Source organism: Engystomops pustulosus, chromosome 11, assembly GCF_040894005.1.
Source record: "Engystomops pustulosus chromosome 11, aEngPut4.maternal, whole genome shotgun sequence".
Taxonomy (NCBI): domain Eukaryota; kingdom Metazoa; phylum Chordata; class Amphibia; order Anura; family Leptodactylidae; genus Engystomops; species Engystomops pustulosus.
Genome location: NC_092421.1, coordinates 26,358,580 through 26,373,156, shown reverse-complemented (window position 1 = coordinate 26,373,156; position 14,577 = coordinate 26,358,580). Strand labels below are relative to the sequence as shown.

The following is a 14,577-nucleotide window of genomic DNA, read 5'->3' as shown; positions in this document are numbered from 1 at the left end:
CCAATGCGCCAAAATCCGATCGTGTGTGCCAAAATCCCCTGTTAAATGCGCCGCAAAACGGAAATCGGCAGGAAAGCCAACCAAAATGCGCTCCGCGGACCCTTAGTAAATGAGCCCCATTGTCTTTGGCCAGAGCGCGCCTTCACTTTTGGCGAAGGTCTTTACATATGTGATGTTATCAGTGACCATTGGCCTCGGGTGGTCTATGGGAGAAGTAGGGCAGGTGTTTCCAGGAAGAATAACACAGTCATTAGAATAGTGCATCCGGGATTTTATACTATACTATGGGAAAAACCAGGATCGGCCACAGTTTGTCTGTACTGTCTTTTGCGCGGCTCAGGTCACACCAGTGCTGTTTATTTACCCAATTATCACATGCCCTGTCCAGAAGCTGGCAGTGTCCTGGTGCCAGTGCAGCTCCATAAGTGACGTCTTGCAGTTTAGCTGATCTTCACACATAATTGTTGGTAACACGTGTAGAATGGCGTATCTGTTACTACAGGAATTTGCTATGGCAGCACACAAGGGAGTTTGCTGGACATGAGACTGCGACATGACACCGGCGTTATACGACTCTTAAATGTCGTTTCACGCCCCGCTCAGAAAATGTGTGGACAACCTTTTAGGCTGGGGCTGGTGTGTCGCTATACCGGGTATGGGGCGGCCTGTTTGGTTGCCATGGTGACACAATGGTGTCGCCCTCGCTGTCCTGACCTTGGGTAGTCAGTACGGCTCCTTTTACACTTACTGTGTGACAGAACGCCTGCTTTGTCCCTTACGTGGTGCTCAGGATTTTCCAAACAAGGGATCGCAAAGTGAGAGCCCCCCTCCCCCTACCCTACTTACTACAAAAATATTTTGTTTGTGTAGACCCTGTTAGAATACTTTTTTTAGTACTCCCCCCCCCCCCTTTTTTACTGTTATTTTGCTTTTTTGTTCAGCACCTCCAGTTAGACAGTCAGGTTACTTTCAGCTCCTAAAATGTAACGCAGCCGCTTCGTTTTTTTGCTATAAATAAAGTTAGCTCCATTGAAGTCTATAGTGGACGGAAGGTCGGACAGCAGACCTGCGATTCACCTTCCGTTTTTCGTTTCCGGCAGGTGACCTGGGCCGTATAATATAGCAAACACTTTCACTGTATGCAGAGGGCTCAGCCCTTGAGTTCTCTCTTTACAGTCTTAAAGGGGTTGTCCATTTTAAGTACATTACAGCAAAAATTGTTTGTGTAAAAAAAAATGCTTTCTGTGTTAATTCTTCACAATTTTCTAAATATCTGCTTGCTTTCATGAAACAGGAAGATGCAGAGTTTACTTCCCATAGATAAACAACAGTCCATGTTCATGTGATGTCACATAAGTCCATGGCTTGTTATAACACATAGTGTAACCAGAGTTGTGTGATGCACCTGTGTGACATCACATGACTAGAGATATAACGAGCTGTGCATCTGTGTGACATCACATGAACAGAGATATAATGGGCTGTGCATCTGTTTGACATCACATGACCAGGGATTTAACGAGCCGTGCACCAGTGTGACATCACATGACTAGAGAAATAACGAGCGATGCAGCTGTGTAACAACACATGACCAGGGATAAAATGGGATGTGCACCTGTGTGACATCACATGACCGGGGATAAAACGAGCCGTGCATATGTGTGACATCACATGACCAGGGATATAACGAGCTGTGCACCTGTGACATCACATGACAAGAGATATAACGAGCCTTGCATTTATGTGACATCAGGTGACTAGGGATGTATAACGAGCCGTTTATTTATGTGACATCACATGACCAGGGATATATCAAGTCGTGCACCTGTGTGACATCACATGACAAGGGTTATAATGAGCCGTGCACCCTGTGTGACATCACGTGACCAGTAATATAACTAGCCGTGCACCCTGTGTGACATCACATTACCAGGGAAATAAGGAGCCGTGCACCTGTGCGACATCACATGACCAGGGATATAAGGAGCCGTGCACCTGTGTGACATTACATTAACAGAGATATAACGAGCCATGCATCTTATGTGACATCACATGACCAGGGATATAAGGAGCCGTGCACCTGTGTGACATTACATTAACAGAGATATAACGAGCCATGCATCTATGTAACATCACATGACCAGGGATATATATTTCACAGAAAGTAAACAATGAATCTCCTTGTTGCGTGACAGCAAGAAGACAGCAAGCGCAGATCTAGAAAACCATGAAGAATTGATGCAGAAATTATATTGGAAGATCGATTAACTTTTCATTAAGCACATTGCATCAAGTAATTAATATTGTATGTGTGAAGTGGAAAACCCCTTTAAAAGTAACCACCTCATTAATCTATGTGGTAGGGAAGGGAATAAGCTTCTCCATAATCCGGCTTCCACCCTCTTCCATACATATTAAAGTACGACTCAGCCTAATATGTGGTAGAATGGAGTAACTATCTACTAGATTGGGTGCGTTCCCCAACATTGTATGTAAGGGAGGAGGGTCCGAAGAATTGGTAAGGCTGGAATTAGCCAAAATTCCTCTTATACCAGCCTCATCCAACCTTCATAGAAGTTATCTTGGGGCAAAAGAATAATCTTTTTATGACTCGATTAGGAATTTTTATTTATTTTTTTTAAAATTCGTTTTGCTATGGACTGATTATCAAACGCAGGGTGAACTGCTATGAAAGTATGTAAGAAGCTTTATATAGTAACCGATGTGGTCACAGTATCCACTACTAGAACATTGGGGACAAATGGGTCATTGTGGCTCGCTGTTGAACAGCCCAATACACTTTTTTATGCTTTTTAGCAGTTTAGTTAGTCATGCCCCATTTGCACCCATAGAGCGTCACCAGCTTGCTCCGAAGTTAATCATTACCATCATTACCCAGATGAATTACTTGTAAACGCTTGTACCCCTTGAGCTAAACATAGGTGAGTGGCTGCACATAGCTTCATGTACATGATCTGGCGGAGTGTAACCTTTCATCACATCAGTAATTTTCTTTGTAACACTTTAATGAAGACTTTTGTTATGTATAAACGTATTTATCCTACACTTCAGCGGTAAATCACATTTTATGGTGGATGGCGCACTTAGCACAGCAGTCGGTTCATTGTCCCCTTTGTCTGAGCTGCCTCGTGCTTAATTGTAGCTTGTAGCTGCTGGGATTGAAAAGATTATTCCTAGCAATTTTCTGTGTTAACTAACCTCTTACACATAACAAACTTATACTTTTGAGCGGCGGAGTGAATACAAATTACCCAACTTCTCCCCTGAGTTTTCTGCCTCCTGACTAGTTGCTTGGTCTGTTTGCCTGTTGGTTCTCGGCCCGGGCGCTGGTAGCGAGGAGACAACAATATATTGTAAAAAGCACCTAAAAAAGCATTCACACTGCCGCAAGGGGGACGTATATATGCGGCCGATATACGTCCCCCATAGACGGCAATGGGTGCACGGCGCCCTATGGGAGCGATACGGTGCGGCACCGAACCGCTCAGTACCCCGTAGAAAGATAGGACATGTCCTAGCTTTCTCCGTAGTGCGGCGCCGTGCACCATATGTTCCTATGGAGAGGGGCGGGGGTGAGCTGCCCTCACCTCCTCCTCCTCTCCCCACGCGCCGCCGTTGCCCGCCGTACTACGGTACGGCAGGCAACTTCAGTCTGAATGTAGCCTTGCCGTATATGAGTAATCACTGCAAATACTAGATATGATATAACCACTGTTCTAACCCAGCTTTTCCACACTCCAGACGTTGCGTTTGTTGACACTTAGTGTAACCGCTATTTTATTGCATTGACAATATACATAATATGTTAACATTGTGTTCACATGTTAACATTGGTGGAAATTTATCAGGGGTTCTATGCCCTGAAGCCCTGAAATAAACCAAATACACAAAAAAGGCAGTGCACATAACAGAAATCTGCATCAAAAACGCACATAAAAACTGTGTTTGTTTAATGCAGATGTGGAGTTTCCGCATGACGATCCACAATGTGTGCAGAACGCCACAAGTATATACATCCAGACATGCTTCAAACCGGAATACATGTTTCTAGTCCTTCTACCTACATCTTTATATGGTAAAGGGGCTCTGGCTGACATCATCTAGGAGAACACTGCCAACAAGATAGTGACAACTGTAAATCCCTTTTCTGTGCTGGAATTCCTCTTGCATAGTTCTGCTCATTATACTGTGTTGTGTAGAGTGATGGCATACGGGGTTGATAGATTAATCCATGGCAGTGGAACCTAATGCAAATAAGCAACTACCCAGGACTTACACCCCCATCTACTGTCAGCAGTCAGTTATGCTCATCTTTCTGGCCTGAAAACTAGAATAAAGAGAAAACTCTCAATCTCTTTCTACACAGGAAATGTATAAGACTCGCCATGATCATGGATTTCATGGACAAACCTTTGATTCAAATGATGCACTGTGTAATTCTTTATTCATACTGCGGGGGCACAGTACATAGCATGCTGCAGAATGCCCCAGCCCCTACAGTACATAGCATGCTGCAGGATGCCCCAGCCCCTACGGTACATGGCATGCTGCAGGATGCCCCAGCCCCTACGGTACATAGCATGCTGCAGGATGCCCCAGCCCCTACAGTACATAGCATTCTGCAGGATGCCCCAGCCCCTACAGTACATACCGGGCTGCAGGATGCCCCAGCCCCTACGGTACATAGCATGCTGCAGGATGCCCCAGCCCCTACGGTACATGGCATGCTGCAGGATGCCCCAGCCCCTACGGTACATAGCAGGCTGCAGGATGCCCCAGCCCCTACAGTACATACCAGGCTGCAGGATACCCCAGCCCCTACAGTACATAGCATGCTGCAGGATGCCCCAGCCCCTACAGTACATACCAGGCTGCAGGATACCCCAGCCCCTACAGTACATAGCATGCTGCAGGATGCCCCAGCCCCTACGGTACATAGCATTCTGCAGGATGCCCCAGCCCCTACAGTACATACCAGGCTGCAGGATACCCCAGCCCCTACAGTACATAGCATGCTGCAGGATGCCCCAGCCCCTACGGTACATAGCATGCTGCAGGATGCCCCAGCCCCTACGGTACATAGCATGCTGCAGGATGCCCCAGCCCCTACGGTACATAGCATGCTGCAGGATGCCCCAGCCCCTACGGTACATAGCAGGCTGCAGGATGCCCCAGCCCCTACGGTACATAGCATGCTGCAGGATGCCCCAGCCCCAACGGTACATAGCAGGCTGCAGGATGCCCCAGCCCCTACGGTACATAGCATGCTGCAGGATGCCCCAGCCCCTACGGTACATAGCAGGCTGCAGGATGCCCCAGCCCCTACAGTACATAGCATGCTGCAGGATGCCCCAGCCCCTACAGTACATAGCAGGCTGCAGGATGCCCCAGCCCCTACGGTACATAGCATGCTGCAGGATGCCCCAGCCCCTACGGTACATAGCAGGCTGCAGGATGCCCCAGCCCCTACGGTACATAGCAGGCTGCAGGATGCCCCAGCCCCTACGGTACATAGCATGCTGCAGGATGCCCCAGCCCCTACGGTACATAACAGGCTGCAGGATGCCCCAGCCCCTACGGTACATAGCAGGCTGCAGGATGCCCCAGCCCCTACGGTACATAGCAGGCTGCAGGATGCCCCAGCCCCTACAGTACATAGCATGCTGCAGGATGCCCCAGCCCCTACGGTACATAGCATGCTGCAGGATGCCCCAGCCCCTACGGTACATAGCATGCTGCAGGATGCCCCAGCCCCTACGGTACATAGCATGCTGCAGGATACCCCAGCCCCTATGGTACATACCAGGCTGCAGGATGCCCCAGCCCCTACAGTACATAGCAGGCTGCAGGATGCACCAGCCTCTACGGTACAAAGCAGGCTGCAGGATGCCCCAGCCCCTACGGTACATAGCTGGCTGCAGGATGCCCCAGCCCCTACGGTGCATAGCAGGCTGCAGGATGCCCCAGCCCCTACGGTACATAGCAGGCTGCAGGATGCCCCAGCCCCTACGGTACATGGCATGCTGCAGGACACCCCAGCACCTACGGTACATAGCATGCTGCAGGATGCCCCAGCCCCTACGGTACATGGCATGCTGCAGGACGCCCCAGCCCCTACAGTACACGGCATGCTGCAGGAATCTGTTCTGTGTATATTCATGATGGCTGAAACACCTCAATGTACATTTAAGCTGACTTGTCTTTTGCTTGTGATTCTGTTTTTAATATTTAGCGTTTTGTATGCTTGTAATTTTTTTTATTGTTATGTTATCGCCGCTTTACCAAATTTTATTCTCTCTCTTCTAGACCACCAGAAGCTGGAGCGTGAAGCTCGCATTTGCCGACTCCTAAAACACCCTAATATTGGTAAGTTGTACCGTTTTATCTATTCATGTATACAGTGATATTCTGCTACCATCGCTGATGACAATGGGAAGGGGCGCGGGCCGCTGGCTGACAAGCGCGTGACGTGTGATGGAGAGGACTGATGTTCTCATAAATTGAATGTGCTCCATCAGCTGCTGTATTGATTTGGCAGGTTGGATTACAGCCAGAGCTTTTCTGAAAACCTAAATAGATTTTTAATTAAATGTATAGGGTAGTAAAAAGGCCGGCATTGCATGATTTACACAGCGGGGATTCCTCTCATAGGGAGAGACATAAGTCTCATTCAGTATCTTCAGCCTTGTTCTTGTAATATGAAGGATGCTGTAGACCCGATAAGTGTAACCTCTTAAAGGCTATGTACACCTTCGATGTGATTATTTTATTATTTCTATTTTTTATCCCATAATAGAAAAAATATGATATATACTCGAATATAAGCCTAGTTTTTCAGCACAAAAAAATGTGCTGAAAACCCAAACTCTGCTTTTACTCGAGTAAAAAATATATAGGTTTTACCAGGTTTTTGTGGTAAAATTAGGGGCCTCTGCTTATACTTGGGTTGGCTTATACTCGAGTATATATGGTAATTTCCCTAACAACATAATACAAAAAATTTAGATCACCTTCTCCTCTGTGTATTCATGCACTTTTGCTTTGCTGAGGAATCGGTCAGGAAATCAGCTTGACCATACGGTCTCTTCTCTGTGTTGTGAAGATTCATGCAAGTTGATTTAAAGGGATTGGCCAGGTTTTCTGTGTTTTAGATATGGATTATTAGATTGTTGAGACCCCCCCTTGATCAAAGCAAATGCTAAAACCAATACAGAAAACAGAACCCTAGGCAATGGCCACGCCAGGTTAAGATCTGTTTCGACAGTCGTGGTCAGTCGGTGAGTCACAGACTGAGGATGGGACGGATAACAGTGTGAGGTGGATGCATTGCAGGGACTCGTGGATCATATATCGCCTGACACTGTTGTTGGTCCGTGAAGCAGGACACTGCACGGTCTGTGATCCACAAACCAACCATAATTTAATTCAACAACTGATTATTGGGGGTAGGAAGTGGTTGGGCCTCCATCATTCTGATATTGATGATAAAACCTGTTTGACCATTGAATACATCAGAAAGGAATTGGTATTTGAAGGACATCTACCAACAGGATGAAGGATTGTAAACCAAGCACAGTGACATACTGGTGTGCGCCACCTCTGGCAGGATCTGTCTTTCTTTAAGCTTCTTATTCACTGATTTTAACATTATGCAAATGAGCATGGCTGTTAATGGAGCCTGGAGCCCCTCAGGCTAATTTGCATAATTCTTAAAGCCTTTTTTCTTAAAAACAAGGGCATAAGGAGCGAAAATTAGAGCAGATCCTGCCAGAGGGGGCACATACCATTATGTCGGTGCGCTTGGTTTACAATCTTTGATCTTGGTGGTAGATTTCCTTTAATTGTAGCGCCAACAAATGTGGCCTTTTGGGACCACTTCATCAATTGTTATTGACACAATCTGAGGAACGTTACCTCTTCTATTCCTGTAGAGAAGTTTGTCTTACATTATGATATGTGTAGGACTGTAAGAAGTGCAATTCACAATGACCTGCCGAAGTCTTCTGCTTCCTGTGATGAAATATTTCATGAACAATAAGTCTTCCTACATGTATAGAATGGATCCTGCCCCATCTAGCCAAATATTCTTACCAGCTGCTCCACTCTTTTCTCTAAACTAACTATTAAAACTCTAAGTGCATGAAATAAATGGAGGGTGAAGGGCCACGTCTTCCTGAGAATCCAGCTATGCGTCATCCCTAAAGGGATTAAAAGCATTCTGAGAGTGTTGCCAACGCTCCGCAAGATAAACTCGTAATATAACAGCATCTTGTCTCGTCTGAGTCTGCCATCCAAGCAATCAGCATGAAAGCCAATAGAAAACATTTTGGCAGAAAACATTAGTATCCCACAAATATTACCCACCCTCGTGGACAGTATCGGAAAATGTCATGCCAAAGCTAGCATACCACATGCCGTCTGTCCCTACCAGATGAGCCGTCTTTTATAGCCGAAATGTACAAACAAACCCTGTCCATTTCAAGCACTAGCTCAGTCCTGCCAATGCTGCTCCCCCACCCCGATGCCAATTATACCAGGCATTTCACCCACCCTTATACATCACAGTCTCTATGTTTACACAGTGGCTACGCAGTGACATGTGGCGATAAATAATATGAGGAAAAATGCTAAAAATCTAACAGCACTGAACAGGGGAACCAGAGGAAGCCATGTGGTTGGTCTTAAAGGGGCCACCTGGGTCAAAAACGTCAAATCTTAGGGGTCCAGCTCCAAGCACCCTCAGTCACTCCAAGCATCTAATGTCAATTTTATGATGGTTCAACATAAGCTAATTTATTACCCCTCTTTGTGAATGTCCTGAGTGCACTCTCTTTTATAAGAAACCATGCACCAGTGCTATAGGACTTGATTAGATGTATTCATGACCCTGGCATATGCTGTCTTCCCAGAGACTAGTTAAAGGAGTTATCCTGGTGTTAAAAATTACTGAGGGGCGGGCTATTTAAACATAATATACATCTACTTAACTCATCCGGCGCCACTGATGTCCGTCTCCTCTGTGCGCCAGTTTGTATGGCCGGCCGGAAGCTCCCATCAGACACCATCTCCCAGTGCTTACAACGCTAAAAGAGAGGGACGGATGAGAGGAGCCGGCCACATCAAATGGACCGCGGCGCGGGACATCGGCAGCGCCGTAGAAGGTAAGTACATGTTTATTTTTAAATAGCCCACCCCAACCCGGCCCTAAGTAATTTTTAACACCAGGATAACCACTTTAAAGAGAACCTGTCATCAGGAAGTTAATTTTGTTGTACATCTGAATAATTCCACAGATTTTTAATAATTTCTTTTACATTACATGGCTCCCTGCCAGCAGTGTGCATTGAGTCCAGGGGGATGGGTGCATTTTAAACAGCAGGGGCGGGGGGTCTTGGGGTGGAGAGTGGGGAAGGGGGGTAAGTGAATTGCTTACATAGGGTAGGTGATGTAAGTGGGTAGAGGAAGCTAGGGAAAGGCTGAGAGAGGGAGAGGGCAATAGGTGAGGAGCAGGGGAGAAGGGACTCGCCACACACCGCTAGCAGGGAGTCAGATAAAGAATCAATTAAAAGTCAGTGGATTTATTTAGATACACGACAAAGGAATTTTTAAAATCAACATGCCAGAGGCTATCGGAACCGGTCATTATTTGAAAATGACGTTCCTGATGACGGGCCTTATTGTAATAAGAGCAGAGGTCGTATTAACCACTTCCTGCCCCCCAGATGTAACATTTGTAGCGTATAAATAATAACCGCGTGTAATGCAGCAGAAGCACTTCCATTATTACTACAGCAACCTCTGATTTTACTAGTCGTATCCTCCACATACGTAGAGCCCAGGCATTGGCTCAGACAGGTGTCAGAACGAAACCTACATGTTTTTTGCACTCGTCTGTCAAAACAGTTATTACGGATGTCACATTAATACTCTGCGCGTCAGACAGCTTAATTCACGAGCCGGAGTAACACACACGCCTTTTGTCTTTGGTTCTTTATGTCGGTGTAATTATTTGAAACCGTCTCCTTATTTCCTGACTTTCCTTAGAGGGATGTCCACCCACCTGTATTTGGTGGAGTGGATTGTTCTTCTCACTTGTCATTTATCACATATACATATATTGGACAAGGGGACACTCAGGTGGACAGATCTGGGAGTCCTTTCCATCTTAGATACGTAATTTGTAGGTGTATCCGCTTTCACTTTCACAGAGCTTGTAAACTTTGATCCCATATTCATGAGTGGGAGGCACAGCCACACCCCCAGTGCTTGACTGACAGCCTTTATGATGATGTGAGGTATAATGGTGTAATGTCTCCTCCATGTGCTTCCTGGTGCTGGCGTCCCCTGCACCCTGTGTATGTACAACTTTGGTATCTCTCCGCTCTATTGATGTCCTGTTATGTTCGCCCAATGAACACTGTATTTCCATCACACCATGGATTTATTAATGACACAGTACAAGAGATTTCTGCCATCTTATCCATCTGTGTCCTACTCCAGATCTAATGCCAGACACTGTAAACTTTGCTCATGATGTGATGGCTCCGGCTTATTGGCAGTGAGAACAGATCAGCATAATGTTTGTATACTTCAGGATTGGAAATAAGAAGTCTGCCATTTTTTTTTATTGGAATGGAATATAACAAACCTCAGTTAGTTAGAACATGTTTGATCTCCATATAGATGTGTGTATGTGTTTTATTTCAAAGCGGCTTTCATCATCAAAGGGCTATTTCATTCAATTAAGCTGGGGAGCACTTTGCAGATAAAGAAAGTTTGGAGTGAGGATCTGTTGTTGAATTGCTATTATAAAGTAATTACATAAAAACAGGACACATATAAGATGCTTCAGTCTGGAGTCATGAATGGTTTATGTGTTGGATTGCCAAAACAATATTGTTGTAGTCCCATAATATTTTATTGGAAGGGCTTTTCAAAGACTTTTGAAATAGGTCTTTGAAGATGGGGGCCTCATCTAATCTTACCCTACACCTACCCTAATTTTACTAGGGAAATTTTAATCCCTTAATAAATATTGTTATCTTACTCTTCAGTCTGTAGCAGCCATGGATTGCATGACCCACTGGCAGCAGGACTTGGGACTTCCTGTAGTGTCCTGTGTCCTGCAGACTTCCGGAGAATAGAGAGGTCCTTACTGTATGAACACCCCCAACATGATAACCACTCCTATGTCAGTGGTTGGAAGGACGTGCAAATGCCCAGATAGTTACAAATGTATGCTCGCCAGGCAAGCATTTAGCGGGGCTGCTCACCCCTCCCCTTTCAATATGGCAGCTCTGTTCACCCCTCCCTTCTTCATAGGAAACATCGCTGCATAGCCCTACACAAGGGGAAAGATATAGCATGCTCTATCTTTCCCCCGTGTACTGTGCAGTACGGTGTCACACGGATCGCAATAGCCTTCTAAGGGGACGTATTTCCGTTGGTAAACTTGCTGCCATATATACGTCCCCATGACGGCCGTGTGAGTGGTGCCTTACTGTGACCCTTTTCACCTGTGACTGGGGCTGCACAACAACCCCTGTTGCAGTGGAAAAGTAATCTGTTAAAAAAAAAACACAAGAGGAATTGAAAAGACAAAGCTCCTAATGGTCTCTTCTGACATAAAGTAAAAATGAGAAAGGGAATTAAAAAAAGGATAAAATAAATACGGTATATATTAAATATACCTTAAAGTATGTATTTCTCTAAAGTCCCTCACATTACTCAATATAATACCCATTTACTTATAAATAGACACGTGTCGTATTAAAATACCATTATAATGTCTGTTTTAGGGTAGCACTGTGCTACAGTCAGTTGTAAAATGCTACCATTTTATCAGCTTTTATGTGTAAAGCTTTGTTTAAAAGTAAAAAGCCAAACCCCAAAAAATTTAAGAAGAATAATCCAGTATTTTATCTTGGGGGGTGGGGGAGCCCATGAAAAAGTTACAGGTCTGAACATCGAGCCGGTCTCTATTCTAGGTCACCGTAGACCTTGGTAATTTTAATTCCGTCAACAATCCCTTTAAATGTAGTTAGCACCTTGGTAAAAGGAGCAAAACCTGGGTCGGTAGTGTAATGACTGAGTACAGACTGCTGTACACGGCCAATTCAGCCCTGAGGAGAGATGGCCAGCGCGCTTCAAGCCTTTCTGTTGAGTAATTCCCCCTCTCCCTTACATAAAATCCTCTTCTACACTATGATACATCTCACGGATCTGCCCCACGGCTATCTTGTTATCTACATATGGGTGACCTGCAAGCGTCACACTATGGATTGTTATCTTGTTATCTACATATCTGTGACGTGTATTGATTCGCTGCGCTGTGAGGAAGTATTGATGAAGACAAACACTTGAGGATATTGTGCAAGCGATGGATGCAGACATAACACATGTTGTTGGTAGGGGATGATGAGGAGGTTTGTTTAAAGTGCTAATGCTTTTCTAAGAAGCTTATTTCACGAATTATACAAGGTCTCCCCATTATTATATACTCAAGGCACCCAATTTTGCCACAAAATACTGGAAATAATGGTATAATCCTAGGGTGGAAAATGCAGCAACTACTCTTAAATGAAATTACTCTGCCATTGTATGATGTTGTATCTTGGGTGACATTCATGCCCATACTAACCAGTGTTTTTCAGAAGCAGCTGGAGAGCTGTGGGATTATCTTATTAAAGGACGTAGAGAAAATTTACATGAATGTCATGGGCTTTATATTTCGCCGTTCCGTTATAATCTGGGGTTTACATTTTTGTACATTTATTTGGTGATTTGATAATTTTGATATCGATGACCTTTTTATCTTTTCTATTATTACTATTATTATTAATGTGAATCGTAGGATTGCCTTCTGTAGCACTACCTAGGGCAGTGGTGGCGAACCTATGGCACGGGTGCCAGAGTTGGCACTCAGAACCCTCTCTATGGGCACCTGCACCATGAACCCACCCAAAAGTTCCCCAGACAGGACTCAAGGCCTCTTGCCGTCCCAGGCATCCCAGGACCCTAGAAGGAAGCTACAATGATAACCAAAACTTCTTCTCCTTCTTTCTACTGTATTGGTGTCCTCATCTGCCTATACAATTTAAACATGTGAAAGAGCAGGGAGTAATAAGTTACTGTTTAAATTGTCACATTGGCACTTTGCGAAAAATATGTGGGCTTTGGATGTAGTTTGGGCACTCGGTGTCTAAAAGGTTTGCCATCACTGACCTAGGGTATAAAGTCGGCTATTAATATAAATTGGTACATTGGTGATAGCCTTGAAGCCTTTCTTATTTGGGTAAAAGATTGTGTGCGTTTTTCAAGGTCTGAACATCGAGCCGGTCTCTATTCTAGGTCACCGTAGACCTTGGTAATTTAAATTCCCTCAACAATCCCTTTAAATGTAGTAATAAAATAAAATATTCTCTGTGATTGAGCTGCAAACACAATGCAACTAATGTTACTAACAACCCATTTAGAGGAAGTGGTGCCAACTTGTGCCCCATGACTTCTTCAAACCTCTTCTGTTCAAACCTCTTCTGTGTTGGATCCACACGTATCCGGTAAGCGGATATATGATGTTTTTTTTTAATCATTCTACCGTTAACAGGGTTTTCCAACTTTTCGAAACTTTCTCTATCCTGGAGTAATCAAAGTTTAATCTCCAGAGGACACAAGGCGTCTTTGCTGTGAGAACTGTAAATCTGTGGAATGGCCAAGCTCAGGCGCTGGTCAGAGCAGAGGCAGCAGAGAGCTTCAAAAGGACCTAGATGGCCATTTACATTAAAATAAGATTGATGGTTATGTTATATAGAATTGTGCTCCCTTACATGCCTTCCCCATTCCATCCTTTCCATTTCCTTTCTGTATAGAGGCGGATATACTTGACCCAATGGACAGCCAGTAGATCTGTTCGATTGATATGATAAAGGTTTTCTCCAAGTACCTAGCTTTTACCAATGGATATATAATTTTCTATCTTCTAGTAATACAATTTGCATGCTTTGAATCACATGAAAAATATATCCCCAGAAGCTAAAGTTTGTGAGGGCGTCTTTGCAATGATATGATTTCAGACACATCTGAAGACTTTCAGCGTCTTTTGCGTTATCATATAATTATGGCGCCATTGACCTGTAATTACTGTGCACACGCTTCAAGTAACAATTATTTGGTAATTCATTATCCCTGATGCCATGATCCATCACTGCTCAGTTGGCAAATGATCACAAATAGAAAAGCAACGCTACAATATTATGTAAAGTTACTGCGGAAACGTGAGCTCCACTTACCCCGCCGGGGCCACAGGGAGTAAATGCAGGGAAAGAATAGGACCTGCCCCATTTTTGCGGTGCAGGCAGTCGGCATGCGGCAGTGGTGTCACGCTCTGCTGTGAAGGCGCCCAATAGAAGGCAGTGGGGCTGTTTTGTGCAGCTAATTCACTGCCATATTTGTATGCATGAGGACTTGTACACGCATGCATATAAATGGGATGTAGTCTGATGTAGTCACCTGTTTCCTATAGTAAAAGTCCCTATCAACTATGCCTCCAGTGCTACC

General features: G+C 44.8%; 1 protein-coding gene across 24 annotated transcripts in view; it reads left to right on the top strand.

Annotated features, from left to right (window-relative positions):
* CAMK2G (calcium/calmodulin dependent protein kinase II gamma) overlaps positions 1-14,577 on the top strand; it is a 173,611-nt gene that overhangs the window by 80,429 nt on the left and 78,605 nt on the right. For all 24 annotated transcript variants that reach the window (XM_072130635.1, XM_072130642.1, XM_072130637.1 and 21 more), the window contains exon 3: positions 6,328-6,387. In XM_072130635.1, the coding sequence (XP_071986736.1) occupies positions 6,328-6,387 (60 nt within the window). The remainder of the gene's footprint in view (positions 1-6,327; positions 6,388-14,577) is intronic.